At 44.5% G+C, this 17279-nt stretch overlaps 1 protein-coding gene across 1 annotated transcript in view; it reads right to left on the bottom strand.

The window, feature by feature from the left end:
* Positions 1-16867, bottom strand: part of SLAIN2 (SLAIN motif family member 2) — a 78784-nt gene extending 61917 nt beyond the window's left edge. The window contains 2 exon segments of the mRNA XM_049790144.1: positions 16451-16740; positions 16742-16867. Of these exon segments, the coding sequence (XP_049646101.1) occupies positions 16451-16740; positions 16742-16867 (416 nt within the window).
* Between the last annotated feature and the right edge of the window lie 412 nt (positions 16868-17279).

Below are 17279 nucleotides of genomic sequence, written 5' to 3'. Positions count from 1 at the left end.
GGGGCAATTTCTGAGCGCGTAGCCAGGAGTAACCCCTGAGCATCAAACAAGTGTGGCCCGAAAAACCAAAAAAAAAAAAAAAAAAAAAAATTGATAAACCTGTTCTCTGGCCACAATGGAATTCCATGAGAAATAAGCCAAATTAAATGTAATAAATCATAAAATATGAAAATCAAGCAACACAGCAACACAATGACTCCAGGCCAACAAATATACATACTTGGAAATTATCTCAAATTTAATTTTAAAAATCATTAGCTTTTGAAGCTAATATAATATTGAGAGAAAAACCTATCATTTCATTCTTTTTTTTTTAGGAGGAGGTCACACCCTGCGGTGCTCAGAAGTTTCTCCTGGCAGGTACAGGAGACCATATGGGTTGCCAGGATTTGAACCACTGTCTGTTCGAATCAGCTGCGTGCAAAGCAAACACCCTACTGCTGTGCTATCTCTCTGGCCCACATTTTTCTCTTTTCTCCAACTGTGCCTGAAGTCCACTCATTCTGCAGCATGTGGGAGATAATCCCCACTACCCAATTACTAAGAGAGCTGTGTTCCTTAGTAAAAATGAGTAAGCTCAGGGCCAAAGTGATAGCACAGCGGGTAGGGCATTCATTTGCAATGATACCTGGCATTCCATAATCTTCCTCAAGCCTGTCAGGTATGATTTCCAAAAACAGAACCAGGAGTAACCCCTGAACGTAGCTGAGTGTGACTCAAAATACAAAAAATAAATTAAAAAAGTAATTTCTCATTTTCAAATCCATATAAAACTGTCTTCTATAAACTCCCATGAACAATATTCTGTGTTCATTTTTCCCTCTAAGCTAAACTCTGATTCATACCTTAAAGCAGGGGTCCTCAAACTTTTTTTTTTTTTTTTTTTGGTTTTGGGGTCACACCCGGCGGTGCTCAGGGGTTACTCCTGGCTGTCTGCTCAGAAATAGCTCCTGGCAGGCACGGGGGACCATATGGGACACCAGGATTCGAACCAACCACCTTTGGTCCTGGATCAGCTGCTTGCAAGGCAAACGCCACTGTGCTATCTCTCTGGGCCGGGGTCCTCAAACTTTTTAAACAGGGGGCCAGTTCACTGTCCCTCAGACCATTGGAGGGTCTGACTATAGTAAAAACAAAACTTATGAATGAATTCTTATGCACACTGCATATATCTTATTTTGCAATGAAGAAACAAAACAGATACAAATACAATATGTGGCGCGGGCCATAGTTTGAGGACCACTGCAAAGGATTAGTACCAAGCCCCTCTCAGTTTAAATAGATATTTATGTAGCAAATACCTTGGCCAAACCTGATGCTAGACAGAAATTCAAGAATAAACTGAAACAAAACAAAAACCATTAAGCTTCACACTGTACTGGTCGTTATTAGTTTTGCATTCATAGGCTATATAATCAGTGAGACCTAATTCATCAAATGCCAAATCTTGATATTCTGGTTTTGAGGATACTTCTCCCTCCCTCAACCTTCAAAATAGCTAATTCTTCTTAATTAGCTATAGCTAAGAATAGCCAATGGTAAACAAGATTTTCAATGTGACAAATAAACATAAAGACTCATTTTCTCCCTTTATTAGCAGGTCCACTTTGAAAAAGTCAGTCATATCCTAAAATTAAAAAACCCAAAACACCTTACATGTGGAGCCAGGGAAATAGCTCAAAGGACTAGAGGGTACATGCTTTGCATGTGGACTACACAAATTCAATCCTCTGCATCACTGTCAACATGCAACAGCAAGAGTGAACCGAAACCACTATACTAGGAATAACCCCTGAGCCTCTCTTGGGGGCCCCAAAACAAAAACAAAGCAAAAAAAAAAAACAAAACCATATTGCTACTAGTTATTAACAAAATATACAATTATAATCTAAAAATCTAACAGTTATAAAATACAATAGTGACTAGGCACTAAATGCAAACTTTAAACTATTCACTCACTGTATAACTTCTATTAAATTCCATCCTCAAGGGCCCGGAGAGATAGCACAGCAGCGTTTGCCTTGCAAGCAGTCGATCCAGGACCAAAGGTGGTTGGTTCGAATCCCGGTGTCCCATATGGTCCCCTGTGCCTGCCAGGAGCTATTTCTGAGCAGACAGCCAGGAGTAACCCCTGAGTACCGCGGGGTGTGGCCCAAAAAACAAAATCAAAAAAAAAAAAAAATTCCATCCTCAAGGGTCGGAGAGAGAGCATGAAGGTAAAGCGTTTGCCTTTCATGCAGAAGGATGGTGGTTCGAATCCCGGCATCCCATATGGTCCCCTGTGCCTGCCAGGGGCGATTTCTGAGCATAAAGCAAGAGTAACCCCTGAATGTGGCTGGGTGTGACCCAAAAAACAAAAAAAATTCCATCTTCAAGCTTATCAGATGCAGGCAGGTCACTTATACACTTCCATCTGGCCCAGCACTTTTTCTTATTACCTTTAAACAAAATAAACCCTTAATAGCCATACATGGTTAGATATTTGTTCAATCTGTCACAGACTAACAGACTCTCCAAAATGAAATAGTGGGGGCTTTAAGGTTCAGAAGAGGCTTCCTTCTAGTAAGCTATCGAAGTAGAATATGATCTGATTCATCCTCATCGATTCTAAATGTTTTTAACTAAATACTAACTCACAATCTTTATACACATTTTCATAAATTTTTTTTTTGTTTTGTTTTTGGGCCACACCCAGTGACGCTCAGGGGTTACTCCTGGCTATGCGCTCAGAAGTCGCTCCTGGCTTGGGGGACCATATGGGACGCCGGGGGATCAAACCGCGGTCCATCCTAGGCTAGCGCAGGCAAGGCAGGCACCTTACCTCTAGCGCCACCGCCCGGCCCCTAAATTTTCTTTTTTTATATAAAAATCTTTATTTTAGTTTTGGGATCATACCTGGCAATCTCAGGGGACCATATAAGATGCCGGGAATCAAACCAGAGTCTGTCCTCGGTAGGCCACGTGCAAGGCAAATACCCTACCGTTGTGCTATCACTCTGGCCAAAATCTTTAAGCACCATGAATACAAGCATGATTGTAGATGGGTTTCAGTCACAAACAGAACACCACCTTTCACCAGTGCAACATTCCTACCACTAATGACCCCCCCTCCGCCTGTATTTGAGACAGTCATTCTATTTCACTCATTAAGATTGTCATGATAGTTGTTAGTATAGTTACCGAATTTCCCTACCTGCACTCACTACTCCTTGTGGTGAGCTTGATATTGTGAGCCAGTCCTTCCGGCCCTCATTTTTATTATCCCTGGGCATTATTACAATAATGTCCTTAATTTTTTTTTAAAATCCATAGATGAGTGAGGCTATTTTGTGCCTATCTCTCTCCCTCTGACTTATTTCACTCAGCATAATAGATTCCACATATATCTACGTATAGGAAAATTTCATGACTTCCTTTTCTCCTGGCGGCTGCATTGTACTCCATTGTGTATATGTACCACATTTTCTTTGGCCACTCATCTGTTGTCAGACATCTGGGTTGTTTCCTGGTTCTGGCTATTGTAAATAGAGTTGCAATGAATAGGTGTATAGAAGGCATTTTTGAGTTGTGTTTTTGTGTTCCTAGGGTATATCCCTAGGAAGGTATAGCTGGATCATATGGAAATTCAATTTCCAGTTTTTTGAGGAAACTCCATATTATTTTCCATAGTCAGTATTCCCACCAGCAGTGAATAAGAGTTCCTTTCTTGGGGCCGGAGCAGTGGCGCAAGTGGTAAGGCATCTGCCCTGCCCGTGCTAGCCTAGGATGGACCACGGTTCAATCCCCCAGCATCCCATATGGTCCCCCAAGCCAGGAGCGATTTCTGAGTGCATAGCCAGGAGTAATCCCTTAGCGTCACCGGGTGTAGCCCCAAAGCAAAACAAAAACAAACAAAAAAAGAGTTCCTTTCTCTCTACATCCCCACCAGCACTGATTGTTCTTGTTCTCTGTGATGTGTGCCAGTCTCTGTGGCGTGAGATGCTACCTCATCATAGTTTTGATTTGCATCTCCCTGATGATTAGTGATGTGGAGTATTTTTTCATGTGTCTTTTGGCCATCTGTATTTCTTCTTTGAAGAAGTGTCTGTTCATTTCTTCTCCCCATTTTTTGATGGGGTTAGATTTTTTTTTTCTTGTTAGTTCTGTACCTTGTATATTTTTTATATTAGTCCTTATATGATAGGTATTAGGTGAATAATTTCTTCCATTCTGTGGGTGGCTTTCGTATCCTAGGTACTATTTCCTTTGAGGTGCAGAAGCTTCTCAGCATAGTATAGTCCCATCTGTTTATCTCTGCTTCCACTTGTTTGGAGAGTGCTATTTCCTCCTTGAAGATGCCTTTAGTATCAATGTCATGGAGTGTTTTACCTATGTGTTGTTCTATATACCTTATGGTTTCAAGCCTGATATCAAAGTCTTTAATTCATTTGGATTTGACCTTTGTACATGGTGGTAGATGGGGTCTGAGTTTGCTTTTTTGCAAGTGGCTAACCAGTTGTACCAACACCACATTTTCATAAATTTTCTTTCTGTATGGTACATTATACTGGTCCTATTGTCCTCACATTTCAAGGAAATGTAATCCTTTCCCCCCCCCTCCCTTTTCCTCATTAGCACTCATAATAATTCAGTTTTGTGTTGGAGAGAGTATTAAAGAGCTCAAGTGCTTGCTTTACAAGCAGCGAATCCAGCTCCACCCCAGGCATCACAGGTACATCCTTGGAAATCCTCCAGAGCTACAGGTATAACCCTGGAGGTCCCTGACCACTTAAAAGGGTGGTCCCACACTCCCAACAGCACTGCATCCTCAGACCTTCACAGAAATTTGTTGTGGTGATCATCACGGCCTGGAATTTCCAGGCAAAGCCTAGGACTTCTGAGAACCACAAAGTGGACAACAACAAAATCAAATTACAATTAGCTTTAACAAAGTTTACAAAAATATTCAATCTTATTCCCAAATTGAGCCTTTCCCCAAATCAAACTGCACATTTGGCAGTCTCGAAATCACACTCATTTAAAAACCATAATTTTAAGTTTTTCATTTATGTCCTCATAAGTAAGCTAGTTTGTTCCTACAGGTTTCTTTACTAATTAAACACCCCCCACCAAAAAAAATAGATTAAAGAAAGAAATTATTATTATTATATTTTTTTGGGTTTTGGGCCACACCCCGCGGTGCTCAGGGGTTACTCCTGGCTGTCTGCTCAGAAATAGCTCCTGGCAGGCACGGGGGACCATATGGGACACCGGGATTCGAACCAACCACCTTTAGTCCTGGATCGGCTGCTTGTAAGGCAAGCTATGCTATCTCTCCAGGCCCGCAGAATTTCATTTTTTTTTTTTTTTTTTTTTTGGTTTTTGGGCCACACCCATTGACGCTCAGGGGTTACTCCTGGCTATGCGCTCAGAAGTCGCTCCTGGCTTGGGGGACCATATGGGACACCGGGGGATCGAACCGCGGTCCATCCTAGGCTAGCGCTGGCAAGGCAGACACCTTACCTCTAGTGCCACCGCCCGGCCCCAGAATTTCATTTTTTAATGCCAAGAACACCAGACCATAAGATCATATACTTCCACTGATTTGGGCTCTAGTTCTATGAAAAATGTATATTTACTTTTTTTACTGTGATCGATAATCTTACCACCACCAAGTAACATGGAAAACATCAATAGCTTCTTAGTGTCTGATGATCCCTTAAAAAATAACACACCCCTCAAAAACAAAAAGTATTAAAGCCCAAGATAATTTCAAATTGCATAGATCAGTAATTTTTAAACTTTTTTTTTTGTTTCTTTGGGTCACACCCAGTGACGCTCACAGGTTACTCCTGGCTATGCACTCAGAAATCGCTCCTGGCTTGGAAGAGCAGACCATCCTTAACACTGTGTCACCACTCTGGGCCCAATTTTTTTAAACTTTTAGTATCTGCAAATGAGCAGTTAAACAAACTGGCAGTCAATAACCGCTGTAGTAGATTAGTGAGTTCAGTCTTTGATTTATTTTTCTTTTTGGTTTTGGGGCAACACCCAGTGACACTCGGGTTACTCCTGGCTATGTGCTCAGAGTATCACTCCTGGCTTGGGGGAACCATATGGGACACCAGGGGATTGAACTTCGTCCGTCCTAGGTTAGCACATGCAAGGCAGACGCCGCCTGCGTCACCACTCGAGCCCCAGACTTTTAAAGACTGCACACCACAATGGAAAATCACTGAGAGTGAGAAAAAGAGAGAGAGAGAGAGACAGAGACAGAGAGAGAGAGGGAGGAGAGGAGAGAGAAAGAAAAAAAGGAATTGGTAAGTTTTAAACTTTTAAATATAAAAATAACTAATTAGTTAGTTTTATTGTTCTACTTTCCTGTTTGAAACCTTCCAAAATGAAAAGTTTCTGGGGGCCGGAGAGCTAGCACAGCGGTAGGGCGTATGCCTTGCAAGCAGCTGACCCAGGCCCAATGGTGGTTCAAATCCTGGGATCCCATATAGTCCCCTGAGCCTGGCAGGAGTGACTTCTGAGCAAAGATTCAGGAGTAATCCCTGAGCACTCTGGGTGTGACCCTAAAACGAAACAAAACAAACAAAAAAAGTGTTCCTATAAAAACATAAATCCAGGGACTGGAGAGATAGTACAAGGGTTATGGGATTTAGGCATTTGCCATGCATACAGCAAACTCAGGTTACTATTCCAGGTACTACAATATGGAGCATTAAATGGAATGATGCTAAGCACAGAGCCAGGAGTAAACCCTGAGTACCAAGCACCACTGGATGTATTCAAAAACATTCCTTTTGCCTCCCCTCTCAAAAAAAATTAAGGCAGACAGGTAGTTTGGAACTAGTAAGATGATGACGACAACAAGAAGGACAACTAAGATAATGACAAAGATGAAAGATAAGACTTCTACAATTTACTTTATTCTAGGCATTGTTCTAATACTACATTTATCACATTTAATGGTCAATATAGTTTCTATTTTAGAAATAATGGAGAGATTTAAACATTGAGATTATACGGTCATACTGTAAGGTCATATTGAAAACAAAAATAGGAGCAAGGATCCTGAACAGAGTTATAGGAGTTAAGGTCTTTGACTTGTACATATCAAACGCGAGTTCAGTCCTCCATATCATGTACAGTTCCAAGGCACCACCAGGGCCGACCAGGGAGCCTCAAAGAGTTCCTGAATCACCACTGGGTGAGGTACAACCACACCACTCCCCCCAGAAAACTGAGAACAGAAGATTCCAACTACTCTGTAGGGTCAAGGTCAAATTCATGGTTTTTAGCTACTAAGTCAAATCACTCTGAGGGGCCCAAAGGCCAATTCATAAGGATAATGAAAACGGGCCAGAGAGATGTACAGCAGTTAGGGCATTTGCCTTCCATATGCCCAAATTTAATCCCCAGTATCACATACGGTCCCCTGAGCATCACCAGGAGTGATCTCTAAATCAGGAGTAACCCTGAAGCACCACCAGGTATGGCCTAGCCACCACCATCATCTCCCAAAAAGAATGAATAAGTGCAAAAGGAGAGCTCAAGTTATTTATGCATTTTTTCCCCTCTTCCTTTCCTTGATGATGGTTTGTGAATGTGATGAACAGGGTCCCATTTATCTTGACTGCAATATTCAGCTGGGGTCTCACAACAGGTTGGAATACTTGCACACTGAGCCCAGATACTCTCAAGATGTGCAACCATTCAGTGGTGGGGCCTCCACTTTTAGTTATAGCATTCACTGGGGTCAACCCTTTCATGTGTGCTCACACACAGCACTGCAGGGCACTCAAGAATTTCAGATTCCCTCAGTGGCAAACTCAGGTAGCAGAACTATCAGGATTGCCTTCAGGGCATGTGGCTCCCCAGCAATAGGACTTGAATTTCGGACCATCTTGAACTTAGAGTGAGGTAGGTGAATAAGCCACAGCATTATTCCTCTCGGGGCAGAGCTCAGAGTGTTAAAGACAAGAAATAAGACAAAAAGGGAACTTGGGAACTATTATGTGACAAAAACACCTATCTTGCAAGCATGAAGCCACAAGTTTGATCCTTCATACCACTTCTATATACTAAATGCAATCTAGAAACTGGCTGTTTGGGAACTCTGGGGCCACACAAAAGATTATCATTTGCTCTCCATCTGTCTCTCCTGACTGTGAGGGGAAGTGTCACAAGAGAAGCTTACACACATGCGCGTGCAGTTGTGTACAAGCACTACAGTTGGGTATGGGACTCCCAGTGAGTACAGAGATAGAGTGAGCCCCACAAGCACTGTGGCCAAATGTGAGTAGCTTAGCCAGATGTACAACCCCAGGGAGCACAACAACCAAATGTGTGTGGGTCCAGATAAAACCCCACTATGGGAAAGACAACAAATAAAATGAGGGGGAGGGGCACACAGAATAGCCAAAAATGAATAGCAGTATGTGTAATTTTATAATAACCTAAGGGAGAACCTAGAAAGCTGGCTCAATGACTGGAGTGCATACTCTGTATGTAGGAGACCCAGATTTGATTCCCTGAAACAGCATGGTGCCAGAGCACCACTGGGAATAGTCCCTCATCTGGAGCTGTGTATCATCTGGGGTGGTCTCTTCGGGAAAAAGGGAAAAAGCAGTTAACTAACTAGTGTCAGCATGGACAGGATGAAAAGAGAATCCTTGTATACTGCTGCTGCTGGGAATAAAAATAAAATAGTATGAAAATAAACCAAGGCGAGGGAGGAAGAGGGGGAAAAGAAGGAGGAAGGGGAAGAGAGGGGGAAATAAAAGGAGGAGAAGGATAGAGGAGGAGGAGATGGGGGAGAGAAAGAGAAAGAAGGCAAAAGAAGAAGAAAGGAAGAGAGGAGAGAGGAAAAGGAAAGGGAAAGACAGGAAGAGAGAATAGATAAAAAAAATCTTGTAAATGTTGTAAATAATGATAGTACCTCTTGTTTTTTTTTAACTTCAATTTATTTTATTTATTTATTTTTGGTTCTGATCCACACCTGGCAATGTTTAGGGGTTACTTACTCCTGGCTCTGCATGCACGAATTATTCCTGACAGAACTCGGGAACTATACGAAATGCCAGGGACTGAACCCTAGTTGACTAAATGCAATGCAAGTGTCTTATCTGTTGTACTATTTCTCTGGCCCCATAGTATTATTTTTTGTTATGACCTTTTAAACCAGTGTTCCTCAAACTTTTTTTTTTGGGGTGTGGTTTTGGGTCACACCCAGCTTTACGCTCAGAAATCGCTCCTGGCAGGTTCAGAGGACCATATGGGATGCTGGGATTGGAACCACTGTCCTTCTACATGCAAGGCAAAGGCCTTACCTCCATGCTATCTCTCCGGCTTTGGTCCTCAAATTTTTTAAACGGGGCCAGTTTACTGTCCTATAAACAAATTCCTATACACACTGCATATACTTTATTTAAAATGAACAAAATGGGAACAAATACAACATGTGGTCCATGGGCTGTAGTTTGGGTGAAGTGACCCAAAATGAGCAGCTGATATATGAGCAAATAAAATGCTAGCGCTCTCTCTCTCTCTCTCTCTCTCTCTCTCTCTCTCTCACTCACACACACACACACACACACACACACACACACACACACACACAGAGAGAGAGAGAGAATCTTCCTTCTGAGAGGCCTGGCAGCTGAGAACAAAGCCCAAAGCCCACAAAAGCTGCAATATCAGTAATAGTAATTTGAATTCCTCGATGACTTCATTTGTTTGATGCTGTCATCCCTATAGGAATACACCAATTTAACACTATGAACCAGTAACAAGGGCTTACTAAACCTTCTGTCATTGTCTTGATGACTTCATTAGAAATACAATAATTTTCACAAAGTAGCTTGCCACTGTTCTTTGCTCTTTTTTTGGGGGGGGGGGCCACATCCAGTGACGCTCAGGGGTTACTCCTGGCTATGCGCTCAGAAATCGCTCTTGGCTTGGGGGACCATATGGGATAGAACCGAGGTCTGTCCTAGGATAGTGCTTGCAAACACCTACCGCTAGTGCCACAACCCCACCCCCCCTTTTTAAAAAAAAATTTTTTTTGGTTGGGGGGGGAAAAAAATAGGTTTTTTTTTTGTTTTTTTGGGTCACACCCAGCAGCACTCAGGGTTAAATCCTGGCCCTACGCTCAGAAGTCACACCCGGCAGGCTTGGGGGACCATACGGGATGCCAGGATTAGAACCACCATCCTTCTGCATGCAAGGCTGATGCCCTATCTCCATGCTATCTTTACGGCCTCTGTTCTTTACTCTTTTTAATTTGCATTCTTCTTTTTCTTTTATGTTTTCTTCCTATTCTTTTTTTTTTTTTTTTTGGTTTTTTGGGCCACACCCTGTGACGCTCAGGGGTTACTCCTGGCTATGTGCTCAGAAGTCGCTCCTGGCTTCTTGGGGGACCATATGGGACGCCGGGGGATCGAACCGCGGTCCTTCCTAGGCTAGCGCAGGCAAGGCAGGCACCTTACCTCCAGCGCCACCGCCCGGCCGGCCCCTTTCTTCCTATTCTTTTTTAATAACTTTGCTCTAACTTACCTGAAAACAATGTATTAAGGTCAACTATGCGATAGCTTTTCTTTAAAAAACACAAAACACACACACATATTATATGATTTTTAATTAAACAAAAATGACGAGAATAGGCAATTTCATAGGCCCAGACAGTGGGGTGAAGAGGAAATGGGAAGTGACTGATAAGGGGTTATAGCTTTTTCAGAGGAGACAGAGAATTAGAGGTCCTAGAGTTTGTTGTAATTTAATAACATTATAAATACATTAAAATCCACTGTACAGCATGCATATATTTTTAGATGGTACAATAGTACAAACAAAAGAAACAATAGTATAAAGAAAAGGAAAATGAAAATACTGAAGCAAAACATACAATGACGTATGATATAAAAATAAAAAAAAGTCTTCAGCTTCTGGCTTTTGGGGTAATACTTTTGCTCAAAGGAACAAATAGAATCAACATTCTTCAAAAAAAACTGAAGTTCTGGGGCCTGCCTTGTAAGCGCTAGCCTAGGACGAACCGCGATTCAATCCCCTGGCATCTAATATGGTCCCCAAGCCAGGAGCAATTTCTGAGCACATAGCCAGGAGTAACCCCTAAGCATCACCAGGTGTGGCCAAAATACCAAAAAAAAAAAAAAAAATAATAAAAATAAAAGGGTTCAAATGATAATAAAATAGGAAGCACCTGGGAATAGGTTAGACTTACCCCTTCCAAACTATGAAAAAGAAAAAATGTTATCACTGAAATTATTGTTCATCCAACATATTAAGATAGGGTCAAAAGTCTGAACAGAAGAAATATAATGTCTTACAACAATAAAAAGTAATACCTGGAAATTACAGATCAAATGTACTCTTTGCAAAACTCAAAATTGTAGTAAACAAAAGGAAAAAATTATTTCATAAAAGCCAAACCAAATTGCATTTTATATTTTGATAGGTTTATTTTACTACAGATAAAGAAACCTGTAGACAAAGTCTACTTTAATTACAGCAAGCTACTTGGCAAAATCTCTCATAATATCTACATAAAAAAAATATAGGCTTAAAAAGAGTAAGTAGAATTAATAGTTACTCAATGAATTCCCATGTTCTGATTAAGAGGCTGATGTTTCTAGGAATATTTTTATCAACAACTTAATGCAGACCCAATAAGGCCATCCAACTAAACATGAAATGAGGCTGAGAGATAGCATGGAGGGAGGGCGTTTGCCTTGCATGCAGAAGGACAGTGGTTCAAATCCCAGCATCCCATTTGATCCCCTGAGCCAGCCAGGAGTGATTTCTGAGCATAGAGCCAGGAGTATCCCAGAGAGCTGCCGGGTATGACCCAAAAACCAAAAATAACAAACAAACCAACCAAAAAAAAAAGACATGAAATGATAGAAAAAAATTAGGAAAGATAATATTAAATACCTGATTAATAGTAAGAAAATGAAAAAGTCTAAATATTTTTTCAGAACTGGTAACTGAAGCCAGTGCATGTGAATACTATGACAAAAATATTTTCATTACACAGACAGGGAGATCTAATTTAACAATTTACATGAAAAGGGGAGTACAGTTGTAATTTCTGCTCTTACTTAGTAGCAAAAGTTAAATCTTAATGAAAAGGTTGGTTTCAAAACATTACTTAGACCAAGCAAATTATACAGTTTTGAGTACCATACTTAATGAAAATGAGCGAGAGAATTGAGAAAAGAGAATTACATTATCTAAGAGATAATGAATTGGGATTTTTTTTTATTCTGAAGAGTCAAGAACAGTCAGTGAGCGGTGGAAATGGTCAGCAGGATTACAGCAGTGGTGATGGCTTTTATGGGGCCTTTCAGGTGAGAGGATTACACAGAACAAAGCAGACATACATGGCCAGCCACTCCATCATTTACTGTTATTCCAGGGTTTCTCAACATTTTCCTTCCTGTGGACCCCTTGTGCTATCTCTAGTCTTGTGATGTGCCCTCCCATCCATTTATATATAGTTTTTACCTGTGGCCCTTTGAAATATTCTGGGGGCCCACATTGTGGTGGCATACAGCCCCTGGTTGAGAAATAATGTAATTTCCAATGTTTAAAAATTGTTTCCTTACCTAGAAAATGATTGCTACTTCATAAACAGACAAAAATCAAACAGAAGGGCTGGAGAGAGAGCTCAACAGGCTAAGTGCATGCGTTGCAGTCAGGTGGCCTGGGTTCAATCCAGGCACCACATGATCCCTCAAGCACCTTTTGGGCATGGCCTAAAACAAACAAACATGAAAAAGAATTAAGTATAAAAATGATTATAAGCTACCTGGTATTGCCTGATACACTGATGCACCGGATGTTAGTACTCTATCAGACTTTTTCTGAGTTGTTCTAGAAGTATTGTTCAGTTAGAATGGGTCACAAAAACAGCTCAGTAGTGAGTAAGCAACATGATTTCCTAATGAAACATACATAATAAACAGTGTATATCATGAACACTAAAAGTAACTATAAGTATATGAAACTTGTTTCATTTACTCATAGTTGTGAGTTAGGCTTGGATAGAAAATATGCTTAATACAACTGAATCATCCCAAGTAAATCTGATCTTTGGGCTGAAATCTCTGGAGCCTTCTTGGGATAGGGCAGGCAAAGACCCCGCCCTGCTGAGAGGCCCAATTACCCCACCCACATCCAACATCCTCAGACAGCTTCACAGCTCCATGACTAATCTTAAAGAGATGCCCAGCTCCCAGTTCACAGCTCCTGGAGCTTGCAATAGCATGATATCACAGTATTGACAGCTCAATAGGAGCACAGCAAATTATATGGAAAAGTTGTATAGAAGTCCACTAAACTCAAAGAGCAAAAATAACACAGAAGGCTCAACTAGCACCAAATAGCTCTAGAAATCCTCAGACAATGACTTTAGTCACACCATTGTTGAGATATAATGTTATAACAAGCAATACAAAAGTAAATTATTTTGTGCCGCTAATGAGGCAAGTGGGAATCTGGGGACAGTGGTGGAGGGAAGATCACAGTGGTGGTAGAATTGGTGTTGGAACACTGAATCCCTGAAATGACAGTATTATGAATAACTCTGTAAATCATGGTATTGAAATAGCTTCAAATAATATATTCTTATCATAAAGTGATATTTTAAAAAACAAAAGAGCCTACTAGCTCAGCACCAGAGCTCTTGCCTTGCAAGTGAGTGCCTGGGTTCATTTCTTGCAGGGTACTAAGAGGGGGGGGGGGGATTGAAAGTGATGACCCTAAAGTTTAGCTTCTTTAAACTCTGGGTCATAATCTCATATGGGGTAATGTAACAAATTTCAAAGCAGTAATCAGAGCTATCAAGTTAAGACCGTGTTGGTAGTTATTTAGGACTTGCTTTACCTTAACAAACCCTACACTCAGAAACCAAGGCAGCACAAACAAATCAGTTTCTTTTTTTTTTTTTTAACATATTTCTTAGTAGACTCCATGTGTTCTAATAATACATATTCTAAAACGGGCCAGAGTGCAGCTAATCCTTCCTCATTATTAAAAGTATCGTTATCATCACGACTTCAAAAAGGCATGTGATGATACCTAGATGATTCTGGGTTCTTTTTAAGTGGAGGATGTGATTTCACATCTAATATTAAAAACAATCAGTTCCATTAATATTTTATATCACTTGGCAATAAAATGAAGACTTGATGTCATACATTCAACAGTATCTGTTATTCAAACCTTCCTGAACATTACAAAGCCCTGGCTCTTCTTTAGTGGTTGTCAAAGTACTAAGTGCCCTTCCCAGTCTTTGCCCATCCATCCACTCAAGTTACCTCTTCTCCTAAAATGTTCCAATCACTCAGTACTCAGTGCCTTTTGCTCTGATCACCCAGTTCAACGTACTCCTAAGACAGATAAATAAATCATCTTAGCTGCTTTATCTGCCTAAAAGCTGGCTCCCTCACAAGACTGCAAGTGCCTTACTGAACAAGAATTAACACTGAAAGAAACCTTCAGCCTTCAAAAGATCAGTTTTATACAAAAGATCCCTATATATTTCTTGCTTTAAATATACAATCTTAAAGCCACAGAGACAGTTATAGTGAGTGGTCAGGCCTCTTGCCTCACCTGGCAGCCCAAGGTACCCTGCAATACCGGGGTGTAGTCTGAACATTACCCCTAAATCTAAAAAGTCTTAAAGAAAAACAGCAGCCAGTTTTGGAGAACTTACTAAATTAAAACTCGGGGCTAAAAAGCAAACGTGGATTCTCTTAATGCTTCCAAACTCTGTGAGAGGTACACTCAAGTATTACTTTCTCCATCAAATAGAGGAAGGAAACGAGCCCAAGGATGGTTACTTGCCCAAGGTCACAGAGCTAAGTAGGAGGTAGAGCCAAGGTCCGAGGCCCGGGCAAAGCTCTGAGTACCTATCTCTGTAGGACTGCAGATCTGCAATACATGAAGGATTCCCTGTACCTCACTACCTTAGAAGTTTCCATTTCTACAGGGGCTGAGAACGCCAACATTTCAACGGGGCAAAGGAAGAGTCCAAGAATGTCCCGTAGCCCTCTTCACACAGTTGTAACCGAATCGGAGGGCAAATGCCTCCCCTTGTCCTTTCTATTTACGGCAATGATATTCCGGTGTGGGTCACAATTTCATCTCGAATGGCCAATCGTTAAACAGCCCAGGCGGGGGGGGGGGGGGGGGGGGGAATCTGTAAACACCGGCCGGCCCTTCCCCTCGGGCTCCGATCCGGGTCTGGAACTATAAAGGCGACAAGGAGGGGCAACGGTATTGTAACATCTCAGCTCCAACAAATGCTCGGACGCCCCGAGCAGACCCTTAGCTTGCACGCCAGCACCCCCTCTTTTTTTATTTTGCACACAAAGCAGCCCGTGCCCTGTCCCTGTCCGGTGCACACACAAAGCCGGCTTTCACCCTTCCACGGCTCGGGAAGTGCTGATTCACACGACTCGCCCCGAGCCCTTTCCATCCGAACCCCCCTCAACTTGCACAGGCTTGGTCTACGCAGCTTGGGTGTCCTCCCCGACACCCCCAAAATGTCCAGGCTAAGGTTCTGAAAAGCCCGCGCGCCTCACACAAAGCAGGAGACGTTCCTGCGAAGCATCTAGGTGGGGTGGGGGTGGGGTTCCTTCTTCAGACTCCTCCCTGCGAGGTCTTCCCAGGCTAGGGGGTCGAACAGGGGTCCGAACCCCAAAAGGTCCAGAGAGAGCCCGAGGAGGTGCCTAGATCCTCTTTGCAAACCTTGGAGCCCCCCCCCCAAGTTGCTGATCTCCCCGCGGCTGCCGCGGTCTTCCCAGGCGGGGGGACGAAAAGGGGTCCGAACCCCAATAGGTCCAGCCAGAGAGGGCCCGAGGAGGCGCAGTTGCACGCCCAGATCCTCTTTGCAAACCCTGATGGAGCCCCCCCAAGTGTGCTGATCTCGCGGCTCCCGCGAGGTCTTCCCAGGCGGGGGGGGAAGAAAAGGGGTCCGAACCCCAAAAGGTCCAGGGAGAGCCCAAGGAGGCGCGGCTGCAAGCCCAGATTCTCTGTGCCTGCCCTGATTGAGCCCCCCAAGTGTGCTGATCTTCCCGCGAGGTCTTCCCAGGCGGGGGGAAGAAAAAGGGTCCGAACCCCAAAAGGTCCAGCCAGGGAAGGTCCAAGGAGGCGCGGCTGCAAGCCCAGATTCTCTGTGCATGCCCTGATGGAATCCCCGAAGTCTGCTTGCTGACGTCCCCGCGGCTCCGTGTTTAGGGCACACACGCGCGCACACACACACACACACGCACACACACACGCACGCACACACACACACACACACGCACGCACACACACACACACACACACACACACACACACACACACACACACACACAAAGCCCAGGTGTCCCTGCAAGGGGGACCCCTTCGGGAGCCGCTCCCCCGCCAGCCAGCCCGCCCGGGCACCCGAGCTCACCAGCTCTCCTCCTCCTCAGCCCAGCCCGACAGGCGCTCCAGCTCGTCGGGCCGCAGCGGCTCCACCTCGTCCAGCAAGCCGCCCTCGCCCGCCGCCAGCCACGACGCGGCGGCTTCCCGCAGCTCGTCGGGGCCGCTCGCCCGCCGCGGGCCCGGCCCGGCCCCGCCGCCCAGGCCCCGGCCGCCCAGGCCCGGCAGCCCCAGGCCCAGCGCCAAGCCCCGCGGCGGGGTGGCGGCGCCCGACGGGCACGCGGACGCCGACGCCGACGCCGAGGACGCGGCCCCCCCGCAGCGGGCTGCCCGCGCCGGCCCCCGAGCGGCTCCGCAGCTGCTCGTTCTGCTTCTCCAGCTTCTTCACCAGCTCCTGCAGCTTCCGCACCTCCTGGTCGGCGTTCACGTTCGAGTTCACGTCCTCCATGCCGGCCCCACGCCGGCGCCAAGGCCGCTCAGGCTCAACGAGGCGCCGGCCCCGCGCGCACGCCCCGCGCTCCGCCGCTCGCCGCCCCGGCGCCGCCGAAGCCCCTCGCCCCGCCGCCTCAGCCGCTCATCTGCGCCGGCTCCGCGCCTGGGGGAGGCGGTGCCCATATCCGGCCTCCGCCGCCATCTTCCCCTCCCTCCCTCCTCGCGCCCGCCCCGCCCCGCCCCTCGCAGGCCGGCCCAGTCTGTGACCTCAGAGCGAGCGCCGAGGTGGGAAGAAGGAAAAAAAGGGGGTTGGACTTGACCCGGTCCGGCCGACTCGGAGGAGAAAACCCGGAAGACGGCTCGTGATTGGGCGGGGCCGGCGAGCGGGCGGGCTTTATACCGGAAGGGGCGTGTCTCTTCAGGCGGAG

The sequence above is a fragment of the Suncus etruscus genome, chromosome 16, assembly GCF_024139225.1.
Source record: "Suncus etruscus isolate mSunEtr1 chromosome 16, mSunEtr1.pri.cur, whole genome shotgun sequence".
Classification (NCBI taxonomy): Eukaryota; Metazoa; Chordata; class Mammalia; order Eulipotyphla; family Soricidae; genus Suncus; species Suncus etruscus.
Note: the sequence above shows the minus strand (reverse complement) of the source record. Positions and strands in the feature narration are given on the sequence as shown.